General features: G+C 39.0%; 1 protein-coding gene across 5 annotated transcripts in view; it reads right to left on the reverse strand.

Moving 5' to 3' along the window:
- Window positions 1-21583, reverse strand: part of CDK13 (cyclin dependent kinase 13) — a 47661-nt gene that overhangs the window by 12438 nt on the left and 13640 nt on the right. For all 5 annotated transcript variants that reach the window (XM_069859789.1, XM_069859786.1, XM_069859788.1 and 2 more), the window contains exons 3-9: window positions 20030-20197; window positions 19637-19776; window positions 15844-16014; window positions 6200-6389; window positions 3616-3672; window positions 787-888; window positions 592-669 (exon numbers count right to left, since the gene is read on the reverse strand). In XM_069859789.1, coding sequence (XP_069715890.1) covers window positions 592-669; window positions 787-888; window positions 3616-3672; window positions 6200-6389; window positions 15844-16014; window positions 19637-19776; window positions 20030-20197 — 906 coding nt within the window. The remainder of the gene's footprint in view (window positions 1-591; window positions 670-786; window positions 889-3615; window positions 3673-6199; window positions 6390-15843; window positions 16015-19636; window positions 19777-20029; window positions 20198-21583) is intronic.

The raw sequence follows: 21583 nt of genomic DNA on the forward strand, positions 1-21583 counted from the left end.
CATTGAATTATATACATATCATTCCTTATTGAGATAAGGAAGGAAACACTGTTTTTACCTCCATAAAGTGTCAGGCAGTTTGTAAGGGAACAGAAATATTCCCACAAAACTAATAGAGCCCAGATGTGTATGTAGAAGGCTTGAAACAAGAAGTCAAGGCTAGTAGCATGCAAAGTACCTGCTCCTCCCAAATCCCACTGACTTGTCCTTACTATTGTCCATGTTTCCTTACTTTTGTCCATGTTTTCATTTTGATTTGCTGAAAGGAAGTCATCTTAAAAAATAATGGGGATTTTGACTACTCTCCATTTACAACTTCAGTAATGTGCAACTCCAGCTGCTCTACAGAGCGCCCTCTTACAATTCAGCTGTACCTTGCTAGGGTCACAGAACAGTCACAAAAAACCCCTCTCTACGTCCAAGCAAAAGTCACTTGCTTTACGTGCCCCTCAAAACCAGTAACATCTCACTCAAGGTGATGACTGAGTACTTGTAAACGTTTGCTATGCACTATCCCCGATTCTAACATTAACAAAAAAAAAAAACCTGACAGTTTGAGGCACCTACGATGTAGCAGTGTTTGACAGTTACCTTATAAGTTCCAGTTGAGCAAGCTCTTGATTTGCTTGAAATATTGGCTTTTTGGTAAAAAGCTCTCCCAGGATGCAGCTGTAAAACAGTTTTTCACAATTCCATCACTATAACTTTCAATATAGACTGATAAACATTCAAGGTTTATTTTTGGCTTGTTTTTATGCTTGCTACACTTCTGTACTGAGCTCTTACCCACAGCTCCAGACATCAATAGCTGGCGTGTATCTTTCTTCTCCAAGCAGAAGTTCAGGAGGCCGATACCATAGTGTAATAACTTTGTTGGTATACGGTCGGCTGTCGGGGGGGGAGGAAAAAGAAAGAACTATCATTTTACTATGATCTCATTTCTGAAAAAGTGATACTTTGAGGACTTTACTTCTGCAGTGCTGTTTAAGAACATTACAATCTTCCCCTCCCTTTTTCTAATTTTATCCTGCAATGCTGCAACTGCACAAAATAAAACACCATTGACTGACCAAGGCTATCAAAGGACTGACGGAAATAATAATCACATCGCCATCTCCATGTAAATCCTGTATCTCAATTTTTATTCAGATAGGCAATACGGTATGTTTATTAGATTGCTAGTAATTTCAGGAGAAGGACTTGCTTGGATAAAATCAGTAATTTCTGGGAAACTATTGATTATTAGAACATTGAATATAGGGCCTCTACAAGTGTTCTGAAAAGATGAAAGAAAAGGCAATTTCCCTTCTCTAAGTAGGAGCAAAAGAGACAAAGCCTTTTCCTTGAACTACATACTTCAACAATTTTGATTCTGAAGCCTGGAACACTTCTAATATCTTCCTATATTTCACATCATCTTTAAATCCCTACAGCTCTAACCAGCAGTTTTGGTCATTGGGAATGATCCTTTCCATCCTCACATTAAGGTAAGGATTTCCACTCTAAGACATGCTTTTTGTGGACAGGCTGAGATATAGTTCAGAACAGAAGGCAGAAAACAGATGTTAGGCTTTGGGGTTTTTTTTGCAAAGCAAAGACTCTTACAAGTGAACCCAATATTCTTTTGGTTTCAGTAATTCACTCTTACCAACAACATTAGGTAACTCCAAACAGAAAGAGGAGTAACATTAAGCGCAGTGTGCGTACAAACATCGCAAAAAGTCTAACTAGTTCTTATAACAAAATCAGTGGAACAGGTATCATTTCTGCCAAATCACCCAAGTCTTTTTTCTTCCATTAAGAAACTCCCCAGTTCATTTTTAAAATGTAGTGTGTTTTTGGAAACAATCCCATCATTTATCATATTTATCTCTGAAGCAAGCATTCCTCTATGAAATGTTTATATGGTATGGACTTTCACTACAGATACACCACTCGTATATATTAGAATACAGTGCTTTTTATTTGAACAGATGTTTTCTTACACAACCTATTGTACCCCCTACTCCAGACATATTAAATCCAGCAAAATAACATTTAAAGGAGCACATCTACAACAAACAATGGGAAATTTACTTCCTCTCCATTATGCTTCTACTAAATTCTGTACTCTTTTGAAAAGTACAGGATTCTAAACAACAGTAAACCAATTGTGAAGTACATGAATTTAAAAGAGCAGCTATTATACACTTGCTGGTATATATTATGTCTGTTACTGCAGGTCAGCAGCTACTCAGAAGGAAAACAAATGAAAAAATGAACTGTCAAAAATCTACTAATGATATTCTAATTATCCTCCTCCCAAGTTCAACTCACAATTCTATTACTGTAATTACAGTTTAAGCTCGGTTCCATTTATAATGATGTGATAATGTTATTTGATGTATGGCAATACCTGTTATCTGCACTATAAAGACACTGAACTTTGAAGCATTCAATTCTTAGCAGAAAATTTAAATTAAAAACATACATTTAAAAAAAACACGATAAACCATAAAAAAAAAAAAGTTAAATCATTTTGGTGCACTTGAAAATAAGAAGGTAGAATGACACCAATTCCTTTTATTAATAATTAAGTACATCTAAACCAAACATTAATTACCCAGCAGCCAGTTAAGATTACCTTACCCTGCTACTATAATCAACAGTTCTCATAACTGTACTTAAGCATACGTTCCTGAAATATTAGCTCAGAAAACAGTGGAACTGTTCAGTAAGGTTCAGTAACAAGCTCAGAGCTCTGTGAGAAAACAAAAAACTCATAAAGCTAAATAATAAAACACTAATATTAATAGTGATATTATTTCCCAAAGTAGGCATACAGAAATCAAATGAAGCCTAGGTAGCTAATGCTCTCTGTATTGAGCCACTCGATGTATATACTAGTGTAATAAGCATTCAGCTTGAATTTTGAAAATTCAGTTGCATATGGTAAATACACTATTTTACAATATAAATACTGAAGCTCTTAATCATAAGAACTGTGCACCTGTTTCCTGGAACACAAGCGTAACGAAGCCAAGAACAACAGAAGCACAAGTCACAAGAAGTTTCAGAACAGTTTTTATTTAAAATTGTATCTCTGTTTCCAACAGATCCAACACCACTGACTGCCTAAAGAACACAATGAACCTCTTCAAATGTAAGGTTAAATCTTAAACAAAAGTAATGCTTTTCGAAAAGAAATCGTACACTAATTTGTGTCAGAGAAAAATTTTGCTTTCTCTAAATGAACTTTTCCTAGGTGTACCAAGAGAAAGAACATACTTTAGGGTTACAGGACCAGAAAATAATATTTTAAAAAATATCTACATATTGATGGAACCTACTTAGGATGGCAACTTTTCATTTGCAATCAATATGACTGCTCTCTACTGTTATTTATCTAGAACACTTGGAAAAGCAATAAACTTGCACAAGCAACACACTTGTACAAACAGTTTTGTGGTTTTATGCAATGCAAGACAACACACACTACTTTCCATTTCCTAGGTAATTACTTGTATTACAGTACAATAACACCCCCTCTAAACAAAACAGTCTTCTGGCCCTCGTAATACTTAAGAGTTATGCAAGAAGTCCTGAATGGTTTTTCACAGTATAGTTATATCTTACCTTTCCTCTGAGTTGTAGAGACGAGCAAGCCCAAAATCTGCAAGCTTTATCTGCCCTCTGGTGGAAAAAGCAAAGAATTATTTAGTGGTTAATCCTGTTAGATTTCCTCCCCAAAAACCAGGTGAAGTCTGAGATTTTGCAACAGCTGCAACTGAATTTCACCAAACCTCATTAATGAGCAGTCATTGCCTTACAATCTATGCATCTCTTCAGTAAACAAATACACTAATTTACTGAATAGCAAAGACACACAAGCAAAATTAGGAATGTTCATCAAATGGCATTTACATCACCAGGTGTTAGTGAAAATTCACGTGTATACTGTAAAGTATCCAAATCAGTAACTGCAGTAAAAAGAGTGAGGAAACTGCTATTTTCTTATGCCTTACTGCTAGCACAAGCATTTGTACAACAAACAACTATTAGCAATCATACTTCCTTCTAGGAAGCCATCAAAGCCCTGTTCTGCTCTTGTAAAGTTTAAATACAGCCTTTAAATCAGGGCGACTGATCAGATAAGGGCTTCTATTTTTGCCATCAGCCAGTTCACTCAATGACGTAACTCCTAACCCCTTCTGAGTTTTCCCATATATGAGGGGAAGAGTAGAAGATACAGAGCCCTTGCCTGGCAGCTTCCACAGCTTAAATGCACTGCTCAGTGACCAGAAGCCCACACCATCTGTAAAGCCTGGATGATTTAAGCAGAAAGCTCTCCGCAAGCTTCTCTAACACATGAAATGAATGTTAGAATGTTATACGAGTTTTTTGTTTTTCCCATACTTACAAGCTTTTAAAACTCTCATCACTTTCAATTACATGCAAGTGCCACTTTCAAAAGGTATTTTATCAAATTAGGGAAAGACTTGCTGATATGTGTAAGAATGACGATTTTGTAATAATAGAATACATAGGTTATAGTTCCCATTCCATTCTTTCCCCTCAGATGCGTGTCTGGAATTGCTGTAATGCTTGGAGAACTCCCATAATGTTCCCCTCATATTTACATGCTTATTCCTCAGCATATTCATGGAAGAGCAATCAATTTTTGAGCAAAGAGATTTAAATTGCATATCTAAAAGAAATATAATCCACATGTTAGGCTCCAAGCTGTAACCGGTAAAGGGATTTTGGAAACACTGGCTCAGAATTATTCTCATAAACTATGAACATTTTCTTTTTCCAATGGAAGCGCCTAAGGATGCTCCAAAATATCCTAGAGGAAAAAACTCTGTATCCCAGATTGGAGGAAGAACTGTACAACAGAAAACTCCGCCTCTACACACTTTTCTCCCCTGTCAGGCTACACCTGAGCTTCTGGTTTCCTAAAGGTGCACAAGCACAGCCCCAACGCTGGAGATCAGCAGGCAAGCGAGGGCACAGCAAGTGATACGGAGGCATGTGTACATCTGTTGAGAGTCAGTATCATAATCTGGCAAGACTAGTGGGATCAGAGCTGAAACAGTCTAATGTTAGTCTGTTGTAAGAAAAACAGAAGGAAAAAATGGAAAATTTTATTTGGACAAACTGGGACAAGACCAAGGCCCTACCAAAAGAGATCTTTGATCCATTTTGCCCAGGATTTCCTCTACAGCAGCTAAGTAGATTTTTAGGGAGAACATGTGAACCTGCTCGTTTTGGGGCTTATCTTCCTTCAATTGTATTAAGGATTGTTAACATTGTGTTAAGGATGCCAAAACAGGTACTCCTGTCTACAGCCTTTAGCAGTAGCTACTTATCCTGTCCATGAATGCATCTCATACCTTTTTCAGTACCCCTGTCTACAGCCTTTAGCAGTAGTTACTTATCCTGTCCATGAATGCATCTCATCCCTTTTTCAATCTCCTGACACCACACTGAAAAACTTTTGTGACATCGAATCCCAGAAGGTGCCTGCCTGGTCTGTAAAGATACTCCTTCTTTACTGTTACAAGCTTTGCTCTTACAGTTGTTCCTAGTACTGCTGGATTTAATGAACAACAGTTCTGCATGGAAGTTATCCACTACCTTCACACACTTTATTTGCTGCTGTTACACACTGAACAAAAGTATGTTTATTAATGATTTGTAATTACAAGCAGTTTAAGTAATAAACTCTTTTCTCTATTTGACTATGGCTATAACTGTAAGCCAAAACATGTCTGAACACATCTGATGAAATACTCTTCTAAAGCATTATCCTGACCGATGAAGATGATGATCTCACAACTGCGTCACAAAGAACCAGCCTAGCCACACTTCAACTTGAAATGAGATTACAAAAAGAATACACGTCAAGTGCTTATTTCCTAAAATTCTGTTTTAATATACTTGAACTCAGATAATCTTCCTCCATACTCTGACCTAAAAGATTCAAGTTTTTATGCTGCTGTTTTAATGCAGGCAAGTTCTGGCAAACAATTGCAAGGTCCAATGTTAGGCAACAAAATTACCAGATTATAGAATTTTACAATTTATTTTAAAGGAAGTAGGCAATCTAGAAAAAAGTTTTGCTAATGAGTTAAAGCTGGCAAACTACGAAGATTAAAAGAAAGACTTAAAGATGTTAACATACAATCTTCTTACATACTTGAAGTTATATCCATACCTATTATTTAGTAGAATATTTGAACATTTGATATCTCTGTGCAAAAAGTTCTTCTTATGGCAATAGGCCAAGCCCTCCATCAGCTGCCTCATAAATGATTTAATATGATTTTCATTAAAATGAACCAAACCAGATTCCAGCAGTCCCATCAAGTCATGATCCATATATTCAAACACCAGGTAAAATGCACCTAGGAAAAAGAAAGGGAGAGGGTAGGAAAAGCAGAGAGAGAAAAACTGATTTAATAGTGGTCCAAAGCATCGCAGCTCCCTACTTTTCAAAGTCAGAAGTACCTTTCACAGAACCATGCAATATTTACACCTGTGCCTTATCCAAACAGCAATGAAATAGAGTGCACTGAAACTTTTTCATAAAACCTTTTCAGTGTAAACAATTATATTGGTCAAATGTTTGTGAGAACAAATATAATTCCACCACACGGCATTTTAATCTAGTTACACAAGTACTCTCCTCCCTATGGCTCTCAATCTCCATCCATTCTATTTATGGAAGAATTAATTGGATTAATATTCCCAATGTAAAGTTTGGGGAGAAATCTAGAAACAAAATACATATAGCAAAGGTTCATCTGTCAAGATTCAGTGACTGATTTTTTTTTTTAAGCTTTCAGTGTGGAACTGGGTTAGAAATAAGCCTGCCCTTCTCAGACTAAAAGCAACAGTAAGACAAGCAAAATGACAAAGCAGAACTAACCTACTAGCAACAGTAGCTCTGCAAAGATGAAGTTCACATCCCGCTTTGCCACATACATACATTAAGCATAACAGAATCTACTTTTACCTCACATTAGCCTCTGTAATTCCACAAATAAAGCTATTAAAGTCATGGCTCTTCGACATATATAAGCATTCTCAAAGAGGGAAAGTACCGAGTGCTTCAGAAGCAGCAATAACCCATCTACAGCAAAAACACTCCCCACACAATCTACTTTATCACTTAATTCTTATACTTCTTAACCATGTGGCAGAGGAGGCAGTGCAGTCCTTGCAGAGCACAGATGGCAATGCAGAAACCATATTCAAGTGGGCCCATCTTCCATTTTCAAAAGCCCTCCCCCCCGCCAAGCCACCACAAAAAGTACAAATAGCTTCCACCCAACAATAACTCATTACAGGTTCTAGTTCCTAACTAAGTAGTTTCAATTCAGAAGCCAGTGAAAGTCTTGAGCAGTAAGAAGTCAGCTTGCCAGAACATGTACACACACACACACGGCCAAGTTCTAATGAATAAACTTGTTTTCTTGCATAGTAGCTGAAAAGGGAAGAAAGAGTGCTCAACTGATGTCTTATTTAACAAACAGAAAAAAGATTACTCTCATAGTTAAGCGTCAAACTTGGAACAAAGATCAGCTTAGAACAGTTAAATGACAGGCCATAGAATAAGACACTCGGGGTTCATTGCTTTTAATGTAAGTCCTTTTTTCCTGCTCTATGTTATAGAGAGGAAGCAAAATACTGATCAGAAAATACCCCTGCTGTTGTGCACAGAGCAGGTGGTAAATCAGGTAGGTACAACTCAATCCTACCATTTGAAAAGGAAAGAAGGAAGCATTGAGAGTCATACAGAAACAAAGTCTGCTGTGTTAATATTTGCATAACCGAGTTCACTAATGCAGTTTACCAGTTACGAGTGGTAAAAACAGAGGCCCATGTCTTTTAAAACAAGACAGCTGGCAACCTGGACTACTTGTGAAGTATGAACCATAACATAATTTAAAATGCCCTGAAACAAAACACCTGATACTAATACTGCAGTTCCAGAATAAGACCTTCAGAGGACATCAGCTCAACAAAACTGAACATCAATGATCTTTGTATCCTCTTGCTCTGGAATACAAAGCAAAATTAACTGTCATGGCAGCAGGCTACACTCTGTGTACATGACATGGAAAGAGCGCCTGGGAAGGGTCAGTGGGATTGCAGACCTGTTTGGTGAGAATAGCTGAACACAGTCATCTTGTTTATACACAAAGCAGGCTCCATGCCTTGAGCAATTTCCTGCTCTGCCTACTATCTCCTGGGATTTTTCACCCCTATTTATAACCAGCAATCACAACTGGTAACTTCATGGAAGAAGGAAAACTAACAACAATGGAGACAATCAATAAATAAAACAGAGTGGCACCTGGAAGATAATATCCAATTATTTATATTCTCTGCAACTTTCATTAAGAAACCTACACAAGAACAGTATATATACTAACTGTTCCTTCCATATCAGAACAAAGGTAAACCCACAGAGTTATTATGTTTGTGCATTACTACATATTTCCCACCTACACATTATACAATGTTGCTTTCAAAACAAAAACTGTCAAAGCTTAATGATCTTCACTGCTTATGAGAAACTATAAAATTAGTCTACGAGCCTTGGCAGTGTAACCATCAAAACCTGATTTTCAGTATTACTCAAACTATATTTGGAAGCGATTGCAGCTGTGATAAAAAGGTATTGAACGAACTGAAGTGAAACTTCTGTCAATTTATTTCTAGACAAGCATGGTGCCCTTTTCTGATAGAGGTCTACAGTTTCAGTAAACAAACCGGTTAAATTCTCCTGATCACACCAAATCTTCATAGACTCATCAGATCCAGGGATCTGATCCTTCACACCAGGGAAAGAAGTCACATATATTCACGAAGAGGAAACAGTCATGGAAAACATCACAAGTGAACCATGCACAGGCATAAGTCTGGTTATTACAGCATAGTCGTTTGAGTTTACAGTTTAGTTTAATCAAAACAAATGCCACAAAAATTTCCATTTCTCAGAAAGGAAAACGTAACAGATAAAATAATCCTTCTTTCCTTTATGAGGCCAAGGTGTTCGGTAACTTGGAGGTTACATTTTAAAACAACCCTTTGTTTCAGGCTAGCTTTGCCCAATATCCACAGTTCTGGGAGCAGTGTCATAAACCATAATATCTAAAGCTTTGTTTCAGTAAAGTGCACACAATTCAAATGAATTCAGAACAACTTATTTGACTTCAACATTACTCATGTAACTGCTCTTTTGTTGTAGACCTGCACTTCCCAATAAGCACTTGTGAAGTGGGAAGCAGCCTGCAGTCCATTTCTGCATGCTGCAACCAAATACCAACAGCGAGTTTGTCCCTGGAGTGCCTGTCCTGGTTTCAGCTGGGAGAGTTCATTTTCCTCCCAATAGTTGCTCCATTTTGGTTTTAGCAGGAGAGTAATGTTGACAACATACTGTTCTAGTTGTTGCCAGGTAACATTTAAGTTTGCTAGGGTAGACCTAGCTTTCTTCCCAGCAGCTGCTGGGTTTTTTGTATTTAGTACGGAAAGAGTGTGATAACAGTGAAGTTTTTAGTTGTTGCTAAGAAATCACAGAATTTTGATTTCCCATGTTCTGCTAGCATACAGGTGCAGAGCCAGGACAGCTGACCCAAACTGACCAAAGGGATATCCTGTACCATATGATATCATGCTCAGCAATAAAAGCTGGGGGAAGAAGAAGGAGGCCGGACGGGACACATTCGGAGCTTTGGAGTTTTGTCTTTCCAGTAATTCTTACATGTGATGGAGCCCCGCTTTCCTAGAGATGGCTGAACACCTACCTGCTGATGAGAAGTAGTGAATGAATTCCTTGTTTTGCGTTGCTTGCATTCATGGCCTTTGCTTTACCTATTAAACTGTCACTATCTCAACCCAGGAGTTGTCTCATTTCTACTGTTCCAATTCTCTCCCCCATCCCATCAAGGCGGAGTGAATGAGCAACTGCGTGGGGCTCAGTTGCTGGCTCGGGTCAAACTATGACAGTGCCCCATTTCCTTTGCTAATACCACACAGCTCATCTCGATTCCTTCCTCTACTGCAGTAATAAGAAAACCTAATGCCACTGCATATCCACAGAGCAGCAACTGGAACAGATGAACAGCAGTAACATTGCCTACTTCTGAATATGGGAGATAGCAACTGTTAGGAGGTACACAGTAAATAAAGGAGACTCGCATGGATGGAAAGAACCCTCGCATTAGTCCTTTTGTCTGCCCTTAGAAAAATTTATCTTTTTGACCATTTTCTCAGTTAAGATTGGTAAGGGTTAGAAAGTAAGATACTGGTTTAAAATAATTAAAAGATTAACACATCTCCTCCTTCTGTTCATATATTTCAAGTCATGCAGCTCCAGCAGCAGTAGATTTCTTAACCAAAACACAGAATAAGCTGAGGTATAATGCTGTAAAGCTACGCATACAAAACGCGCAAGTAAATAAAACATGGCACTGATGACCTGTAATACACAAACAATTTTCTGAGGGGCCATAAAACCTGACAAAACAACTTTGTGTTTTTGTGACACAGGCAGGCTCTGGATTACTTTTTGGACTAGCATCAAATCACACAGATCCAAAGCAGGACATCAAGTTACCCATTTGTTCCCAAAGATACAAGTGCTTTGGGCTGGGTGAGGTGGGGGAAGGTGGGAAGAGCACAGGAGAATGATCCAAAACCCTACATAGATGACAGCTTTTAAGCAACTATTTTCAAAATGTCATTTCATAGGGAAAGCATTTCCGGTTTCTCAAAATATCTAATATGATTAGATACAGACCAGAGGAACCAGGAGACCAGAGGTGCCTTATTTTGTGCAAATTTTAATTCAGTCCTTGTATATATGGATTACAATAGTATCTTGAAAACCAAAAAAGCTTAGGGAAAAAGATCCCTGCCTCATTCAGTGCATGGTATGTACAACGTGAGCTGTTGAATTGGTTTTTAATATTTTGTTCCGTACTCACTGTTCAGAATGAGGCTCATTCAGATTTTAATTTTGCTAACAAGCCTCCTCAGCTTCTTCTATGCAGTACATGTACATATATATTTTTCCCCCTTTATTGATTAGAGGTAATTGGATTGTTTTTACTGTTCCATTTCTTTAACATGCCTCTTCCAGTACTCACGATACACTGTATACCATGAGTTTTAAACACAATTTTATCAGAGCTTGAAAACTAAAGAAGAAATTGTCTAGCAATTCCTTAAAGTTCCTTATATTAAAGTTCCTTCAACAGCCATTCATCTTCTTTTCACTCACATTTTACAAACCTATTTTCTAATTTGAGAAACACCAAATAAAGGCATAGTCATTGAATCAATCACCTTAGGATTATAGAAATAATCACTGCTATAATAATTTTTCAATTTAGATTTTAAAAAACTTCTTACTGAATACAAATTTAGTCTAATAAATGCACAACAACATTTTCACCCAAGTTCAACCACAGTCCCGTCTTGAAAAACATTCAACCCAAACAGTATGTACATGGAAACATGTTCTGAAATAGGCGTATCAGTCAAGGGCATACTGAAGCCCTGGGTGTAAATACCATCCCTGTTTCATCACGTAGTACAGGGAAATAAGAAACTGAATAAAAAACTTGAAGTGGAGGAAAAGTAAACCAAGCATATCAGAAATCTTGGGTTAATAATCAGGCATTCTTTTCATTTTGCCACAACATGGATCAAGTTGAAAAGACATACAATTAGGCCTGCACTCATTTCAGGCTGGAGTCCAGTGCAGCACGCAAACAGGAAACAGCACTCAAGCACTCACACTCTTCCTGGTAACTTAGCTATTGCTTGAAAACTATTTGGGTAAGAAGTTTCTATCACTAGCTCAGAGCAGCAAGGCACACTGTAGATCACTAGAGGTTTCTGAAATTCAGATCAGTTTGGTTTTAGTAAGCTTCTCAGGAAACCCAGATAAAACCAGCTGGGATATAAGTAGAGAGAGAAGCCTGTAGTGAAATACTCCCTGAGGACTGTGTGATCACTATCACAGACTCCTTCCAAATGATAAGCTTTCAAACAAAGTACTCCTCGATGGCTATGAGAGAGTAACCTGCTAATCATACAACAACATATAGAATCAGTGTTCTTCTGACATGTGTACTACAGTATTGCCAAGGTAAATACCAACTTCATGCCTAAAAAGGTTTGTTAATTTGTACCGCAAATCAATCCAAACATTAATCTATCTAAAATAAACCTTAAAATGAATTTTAGAAACACATACAATCCAGATAGATTATTCATGCACAGGAAAAAAACCCCAAGAAGCTGCAATATTAACCAGATTTTTTTTCCCTGGAGTTTCCCATGCAAAGTTTTATATCCTCCCCTGGGTATGCAATTGAAAACGCCTCTTCCAGTCAAAAGGAGGAAGAGATGTCAGTCAGTACAAGTACTGGTTTTACATTCACAGCAACTACAGCTAAGTCAGGCACTCAACACATGTTTAGCAAACAGAGATCACGGCAATCCCAGAGCTACACTGTTGACCACCAGCAAACAGCTTCTACCTGATAAAGAGGCAACTGAGAAAAAGGACCATCTCAGGTGCCCAAAAAAAGAGACACATCCCAGTCTTATTAAAAGACATGACTCCCTGAGAAAACAAACCAGAGCTGACAAAAGCTCAGCGTAAGAAGGGCCTTTTTTCCAATGATTCACTTAACTGATAACGTGGCTCAATTAACTTCACTTATGAGGTATATAGATTCAAACATACTTAGGACATAACTCTTTGTTTTCCACTTCTGTTTTAAATCCCGTTTTCTTCAATTACTGTTGCACAGGGAACATCACACAAACTTTCTCAGATAAAAAAAATACCGAGAAGATGAAAAGATTCTGCCAAATAAAATCCTCCTGCTCCACACTCTGGTCCAAAAGGACATGAACTGAATTTCATGAGCGTGAACTCAAATTAAAACTCAAATGAATTTGAACTGCCATCAAGCAAACAAAAAAGAAAATTAAAGGGAAGTTTAGTTGCCAGCAGGCTTGGGCACTAACAATATCAAGGCTGCTTCTACTACTGTTGAAGACTGAAACCCACAAATTGCTCCTGCACTAGCTCACTAGAAGAACATGTTTTCAACAAAAATAACCAGAGTTTTGAGGTTTTAGGAAAATATTGAATGGAAACTATAGCTTATCAGTGCTACCAAGTCAAATGAGGGTTTATGTCCCAAGAGAAGCAGAAGAGGCTTAAAAATTAAGAAAAACAAAAAAGAACAAACAAAAAACCAAACTGAACATACTGTTAAGTCAGCTGTTATGCAGATAAACACACAAGACTGAATACAAACTAGGAGTTACTATGAGTTATGTTCTCCTCCCTAAGCTTGTGTGTTCACCTCTCTCCCTCTAAATGACAGATAGGGAAGAAAAGCCTGCACAAGAAACATGCAAAATGGATATCTCTTCTTGCCACACACAAATACACTTTTTTACCTGGTGGGTAATCATTACATTACATTCCAAACAGTAATCAGTAATGCTTTTTTTAATGGCTGGTCTACAAAGAATAAAACCAATCCTATCTATTAATGCTGTTCCTACTGTTAAACTAACAACCCAACCTGGCCAGGATAAAACAGAAGTACTTTTCTTCCACTCTCTTTAAAAGTAAAATGCTGCTGAAAATATTGAGACAAATCTGATAACCCTGTGTCTTCCGAACTTTTGAGTATGTCACTTAAAAATGTGTAAGAATTCAAAGCTGACAAACCAAGCCACAGCAGGTTTGCAGGAGAACATTAATATCTTGAAGAGCACTCTTAAAACAAGTACTGTACAAAGCGTGCCCAATATGTACGTAATTGTCATAAAACCAAATGAGCTGCATTTTAAATTACTGAGATCCAACAAAAAAAACAATTAGAACAAACAAACAAGTGAATAAGCAGACAAGTAATAGGTCAGGCTATGGTAGTCAGTCTTAAGCATAAAATTAACTTTACTCATTTTTTAACAAAAGGCACGTGCGTTGGCAGAAATTTCCCACTTTTACAAACAGGACATCACCAGGGTTTTGCAAGAGTTCTATTCCAAAGCTAAGATAAGCACACAGCATACACTAAGCACAAGCATGTTCATCAGAAGGCAGAACACTTTGCTTCTATAGTAAGCTCTGCCTGAGTAAGACTTCACTCCCACTTTTATAATGGCTCCTCCTGATGCCAAGCAGCCCTCTTTGTTTGCAATGTTTTACTGTGAAAAAGACCAAACTCCCTTCCCATTTGCATTTGTTCCCTGCATAGACTACAATCTGGGAATTTATAGCTAAGACATTATGACCATCTCACAATGAACTACTCACTAGAGAAATATAGAATGCAGTGCCTGAAAAACACCACCAGCTTCCCTCTTTACACGAAGAAATCATAACAGCAGTGTCATTATCATGCTAATGCGTTCAAGAGACTATCAGAACCTAATTTTAATCTAGCATCTCCAGAGAAGCCCCTTCCCCTGCAAATTTTCTAAAAAAGTAGTTGTTTTAATAAGCTGTTAAATAAGAATGAGAAAATAAATTGAAAGCAATATCAAAAGCACAAAAACAGAGTTGGACAAAAAAAATTAAATGAATGAGATACAGTTTGAAGTATACAAAAAAAAAATAAATTTAACAATTCGGTCCTAAACATGGGACCAAACAGGAAGAGAGAAAATTAATGAATGAGTCATTAAGTATTTGTCAAGGCTCAGTGTGGTCTCATTAGCCAAGGAGGTTAGACCTAATTAAAACTCAGTACAAGAGTCAGATGAAAAGCCTAAAGAGCCTGCTGCAGACTGTCAGGACTCAGAATAGGTGCTGACCACTAAACCTGCACAGGCTGCCTATTTTTAAATGCGTCAGTGCTGTACACCCTTCAAGGTATTACACTTTCTAAAGATGCTAGGAAAAAATCTAACTAATTGCTGTTTAATTTTGACAGACATCTTCTGACTCACCACATCACCTGGTGTTTCTGCTGGCTATGCAGCGTGCACAGCGCTGGTAGAAACTTGGGGAAGAAAAGCAGGGAAGAAGCACAGGTACCACGTTCCAAACACCCTCCTCAGAAAAACCATGCATAAAATTGCCCACAGGACAACCAAATATCCCAAAATAATAGGCTTCTAAGACTTGGACCTGAAAGCAAGTGGCATCCATAGACAAAGCGACCACTGCGTGACTTCCACTCTTCTTGATTCTCTAGGCTAAGGAGGCGGGAATAACTCAAACAAGCCAGATTTAATACTGAAGGAACAAAAAGAATGAAAGTCTGCATGTCTTCTATTTGCAGAAACACACCACCACCACACAAATATTGCTTTTCATTATCTTCCTTCCAGCCTTCAAGACACACATGTCCAACTACTAAAAAAGTAACTGAAGCCCCAATACGAATAAAACCAAGGCTACAGCAAAAAGCATCTCTCCAGCACTGAGCCTGCAATATACTAAATGATATAAAAAAATACTATGAGGAAAATAAAAGACAAAAAAAAAAATCTCACAATTAAGAACTTCCTGTTGTTGCCGGCCTCCCTAATCCATGAGTGTCAAGGAGTCAGACATCTGTTCCTCTCCAGCAAAACTGAAATCAGTACATTTCACAAAACACATGCAAAAATATTTCTATGAACAAAAGGCAGAGCTGAGTTAATTCAAGGACTTCAAGTAGTAATTATATCAAAATTAAAACTCCTTGTCAAGCATCACTATTTGTAAACGTATTTTTTAATGATGTTTAACTTAAAATCCAGCACGGCAGATTGCCTTATTAAGAACATGACCAGAAAGCATTACCCCTATGTTAGTGTACATACCTTTGTCCTTCTTGAAGTCCAAAGCATCTTCCTTATCTGTTACTATTTCCTTCATGTTGATAATGCTTTGGTGATTAAGCTGTCGAAGAATCTTAATCTCCCGAATAGCTGTAATTGGAAACCCTTCTTTTTCATTATCCAGACGTACTTTCTTTAGTGCCACCATTTCCCCTAAGAGAAAATTGAAATGAAAGCATTAAGATTAGCAATCAAACTATGGAATTTAGTATGAGGTTTGTTCATTTGTTTTTAAAACCCTTTCCATTTGTTAAAATTTCTGAATAGACTAAACAGTGAACATTTTAATGCTTGCACCAAACATTATGCTGAATGGTAACAGAATTAACCACTGTTGGGAAACATCACATGAAGAACTGAGATTTTTTTCAGCTACCCACTGTCAGGTCTGTCTTCCTCCTCCTGCATCCCCCACCCACCTGCACCCTGATATTCCACACCATGTCTATTGACAGGAACTATCAACAGCAGCTTTAGAGACAAGAGACCTATGTCTGCTCTGGTAGAAAATCTTGAACTACATAGTTCAAGATATAAGGCAGGTGACTAAAGAGTTCTCAAATTCATCAGGATACTTACTGCAAGCAAAAGTGTCATTCAAGTTTACAGTGAGGAGGAATTTTCCTTTTTATTTTACTGCAGGCTGGGATGGATGAAATTAGATTCTGCAAAATGGCAGAAGCATGAACTACTTCTGATGGAGGATATCTGAAGACTATATGTCAGCTCAACCACTCTGTTCTTAGTTTGTTGCTGTGCCTCAGAAGTTCATCCACAACACAGTTACTTTTGTATGGCTCTAAAAAGGACTATTTCTACATCAGTGTATGAGACAGATACACAATAGATGCATGTATTACCACATGACACATACACTCGCTATGAAAGCCCATTGCGCAGCTTGTTATAAGGTATCTCAAAGGCAATAAAGCCACTCTGCGCACAGGACTTGCGTTCAAAGCTAATGGAAGGTCTGTCCTAACTGTATGGACCCATTCAATACAGACAGTGGCAACTTCTACTGGAAGTTAAAAAATGACTGCCACATATAAGTAATCTGAAACTTGCTAAAGAAGCAATATGGTTACAACAGGACGAAAAAGTTAAATGTGCGCAGAACAGAATCCCAGGGTAGCTGGAAGAAGCTTCTAATGATGATGTGATAATGTGAAATAGTTCCCAAGGCAGAGCTATAAAATAAAATCTGACAGTTCAACTTAAGAACTAAAAGTTTACCAACAGACAAGTACAGATAAAGAATAAAGAAGGAATGATCACAGAATCACAGAATAACCAGGTTGGAAGAGACCCACCGGATCATCGAGTCCAACCGTTCCCATCAAACACTAAACCATATCCCTCAGCACCTCATCCACCCGTGCCTTAAACACCTCCAGGGAAGGTGACTCAACCACCTCCCTGGGCAGCCTGTTCCAGTGCCCAATGACCCTTTCTGTAAAGAATTTTTTCCTAACGTCTAGCCTAAACCTCCCCTGGCGGAGCTTGAGGCCATTCCCTCTTGTCCTGTCCCCTGTCACTTGGGAGAAGAGGCCAGCACCCTCCTCTCGACAACCTCCTTTCAGGTAGTTGTAGAGAGCAGTGAGGTCACCCCTCAGCCTCCTCTTCTCCAGGCTAAACAACCCCAGCTCTCTCAGCCGCTCCTCACAAGGCCTGTTCTCCAGCCCCTTCACCAGCTTTGTTGCTCTTCTCTGGACTCGTTCCAGAGCCTCAACATCCTTCTTATGGTGAGGGGCCCAGAACTGAACACAGGATTCAAGGAGCGGTCTCACCAATACCGAGTACAGAGGGAGGATAACCTCCCTGGACCTGCTGGTCACGCCGTTTCTGATACGAGCCCAGATGCCATTGGCCTTCTTGGCCACCTGGGCACACTGCTGGCTCATATTCAGTCAGTTGTCAAACAACACCCCCAGGTCCCTCTCCTCCAGGCAGCTTTCTAGCCAGACTTCTCCTAGTCTGTAGCACTGCACAGGGTTGTTGTGCCCCAGGTGCACGACCCGGCACTTGGCCTTGTTAAACCTCATGCCATTGGACTCTGCCCAGCGGTCCAGCCTGTTCAGATCCCTTTGCAGAGCCTCCCTACCCTCCAGCAGATACACTCTTCCACCCAGCTTAGTGTCGTCTGCAAACTTGCTAAGGGTGCACTCGATGCCTTCATCCAGATCATTGATGAAGACATTGAACAGGGCTGGACCCAGCACCGAGCCCTGGGGAACCTCACTTGTCACTGGCCTCCAGCTGGATTTCACACCATTTACCACCACTCTCTGGGCCCGGCCATCCAACCAGGTTTCCACCCAGGAGAGTGTGCGCCTGTCCAGGCCAGAGGCTGACAGTTTCTCAAGCAGAATGCTGTGAGAAACTGTGTCAAAGGCTTTGCTGAAGTCCAGGAAGACCACATCCACAGCCCTTCCCTCATCCAGCAGCCGAGTCACTTTGTCATAGAAGGCGATCAGGTTAGTCTGGCAAGACCTGCCTTTTGTGAACCCATGTTGACTGGGCCTGATCACCCGGTTCTCTTGCATGTGCTTCATGATAGCACTCAAGATCACCTGCTCCATGACTTTCCCTGGCACTGAGGTCAGACTGACAGGCCTGTAGTTCCCTGGATCCTCCCTGCGGCCCTTTTTGTAGATAGGCATGACATCAGCCAGCCTCCAGTCCAGTGGGACTTCCCCAGTCTTCCAGGACTGTTGGAAGATGATGGAAGGGGGTTTGGCCAGCACATCCGCCAGCTCCTTCAGTACCCTAGGGTGAATCCCGTCCGGCCCCATAGACTTGTGGGTGTCCAGTCGGGCTAGCAAGGCTCTGACCACCTCCTCTTGGATCACGGGAGCCTCATTATGCTCCTCTAGCTCCTGGGTTAGTACACAGACGGAACGACCCTCCTTACAACTAAAGACTGAGGCAAAGAAGGCATTAAGTACCTCAGCCTTTTCCTCATCCCCTGTTACTGTTGTTCCTTCTGCGTCCAATAGGGACTGTATGGTCTCCCTAGTCCGCCTTTTATTATTTATATATTTGTAGAAAGATTTTTTGTTAGCTTTCACTGACTTGGCCAATCCAATGATATAATTACTCTGCTCATTCTTCTGGGAATCAGAGAGAAGGAACTGAGGCTGGTATGTTATCCTACATAATTCAGTTACTGCTGAAGTAGAAAATTACCCAGCATTCAAAGCATGCACAAATAAGCCAGAAAGGCAAGCAGTCACAGAAAGAACTACTAACTGAACATAAAATGATCAAGCAACAGACAGCACATATGAAGAATTGATTTCAATACATTATTTGCTTAGAAGTAGTAACAACATTTTTATGTATCATAGCAGTGACTGCTCACTCATCTGAGCAATAGTTTAACATGAAGCTAAAATTAGCTTCTTTCACTTCCATCTCTTTACAAACTCCATTATTCTTTGTCAACCTGTCTTGGGTGTGACTTTGTTTCACCAGAGTATTCGCCCTCTCTGCACCCTCCCTAGCTCAACTGCATACAGCATCAAAACTCAAGTAATAAGCATTAGAAATTGACTACACAGCTTGTTTTCAGCCACAACGACACAAATAAACATTTTTCCAAGGCAGAAAAAGGTAACTTCTGATTTAGGCAAATGCTAGAATTTAAACTAAACTAACAAAATAACAACTAAAGTTTCCACAAATTAGAGGACGGACTATCACAAATCTTACTCAATATAAAAACAAAATACCCTTTAGAAATGCAGGAATACGTTTACTTTTTCGAACTCACCTGTGTCTTTATCCCTGGCTTTGTAAACTTGCCCATAAGTGCCTTCACCGATAATACCAATGATATCAAATTTATCCACACAGCGCTTTCCCCAGTCTATTTCTTTTTCTTTTGTTTCACCATGTCGTGGTCCACATATTCTAGAAAATGACAAACATTTCTAGTAATATAGCCAACACCCAAGAATTGCCTTAACCTTGCAAAAAACCCTCAACAGTAAATACTGATAAGATTTTATTAGATAACTAGTTTCCTACCATTAAGTAGCAATAAACCATGCTAATATTAAAAAAGTCATTACAAAGCAGAATTCTCTTGAAAACAATAGATTTTAAAGAAACTATTATCACTTCTACTGCTTGATAGGCTTTAAAAAAAGTCTAATAAACATACTTTGGTCTTCTCTTGCTGTGTAACTGAACTGCTGGTTTCTTTTCTTCAGGACTTTTGGATACATCAGCTCCTCCAGGCAACTCAGGTGGAAGTGGCAAGTCTGCAAGCAGATGGCGAAGTTTCTTCTCCGCTTCTTTAACCGACTTCACCGAAAGATTCTCTCGTAAACTAATAGAAAAGACACAATCTTGCTAATAAGTTGGACACAGTAGAATGATATTAACATATATAACAGAAAACCTATTTGAATTATTTTTTTAAAACACAATCTAGGCTGGTGATGCATCAACATTTGATATCTCTGCTCTTAGAATCTGCAGGACTTGGATTTGCGCTTTACTAATGGCTCACTAATAGCCATGCATCTTCTAGAGAGCTAACTATCAAAATTCTGCAGAAACTATGAAATCAGATCTTTGTAGTGAAAGCTGAAATTAGATGACACAGCAAGCCTTACAAGGCCAGATGACTTCTGCCACACAAGCTTCTTCTTAAGCTTATGGTCTAGACTATTAAGAATATTTAGAGTCCGTGTGCTGCCAGACATCAGAAGTGCAGCAGTAGTCTGAAGTGTAAGTGTAGTCTAACTGGCTTCTCTTAGAAAAGAGAAGATAATCCTAATCCAGTTCCCCGTAAAGTTGGTCTCCAGAGACACTAAACTTCGCTGTTACAGTAACACTGCAGGGCATTACCGGACAAATCCACGCCACCTCATTTACAGATTCCAAACTCATACATTTCCTCAAACACTCCAGATTCAACTTGCTTCTAGTGAACAGCATGCAAATCAAGTGAAAATACACAAACAACCCCCCACATTTTTCAAAAACACAGTTCCATTTTACCAGGATTTCCTTTAGTTTAGCTAGATTTGTGCAGCTATTATATAGCCAGCAATTTTAAAGACAAAACCATCTCTAAACTTCATAATTACACAACAGTTGCTCTCCCACAGGACTCTCATATAGTATTCTCCTTAAATTTCAAACTGTCATTGTACCAAGAAAACTTTCTGTCATGCTTCGAGGGGACACTCTCCAGGATAGCTGCGTTTGCCAAACTGCACTATCCTACTGTCAGCATCCTCCTCTGGGAACCTTTTCTGGAAGTTTTTCTGCAACTTCTTATCTACTTAGTCTCATAGACAAAGCAGGAACTTCTCTAAATGGAAAGAACTTGCTGCCTTCCATCACAGCGAATGCATATATTCCTTCTTACATTAATTGCAATTATCAATTCTTATTTATTTAAATAACGCATTCCAGTGTCTTGCATGGCTATGCCACGCCGTGAAAACAGAACACTTTAATGTCTTCTACCACTTCTCAAGCTGCAGCTGCCTGAATTTAAAGAAGCGCCTCAAGGAAGCATATACTGCCCTCTTCACAAATATAATGGTTAGCACGCTATAAAGAATAAACCACCTTTGGACAGTGCATGTAATTATCATGGTAAAGAAAAATTCTTAATTTTTAAGTTCATATATTTGTATTTCTCTCACAATTTTGCCCCCAGACTTCCAGTATAAGTGAAAGCACAATGTATGAGAGGTTC

Source organism: Phaenicophaeus curvirostris, chromosome 6, assembly GCF_032191515.1.
Source record: "Phaenicophaeus curvirostris isolate KB17595 chromosome 6, BPBGC_Pcur_1.0, whole genome shotgun sequence".
NCBI classification, from domain to species: domain Eukaryota; kingdom Metazoa; phylum Chordata; class Aves; order Cuculiformes; family Cuculidae; genus Phaenicophaeus; species Phaenicophaeus curvirostris.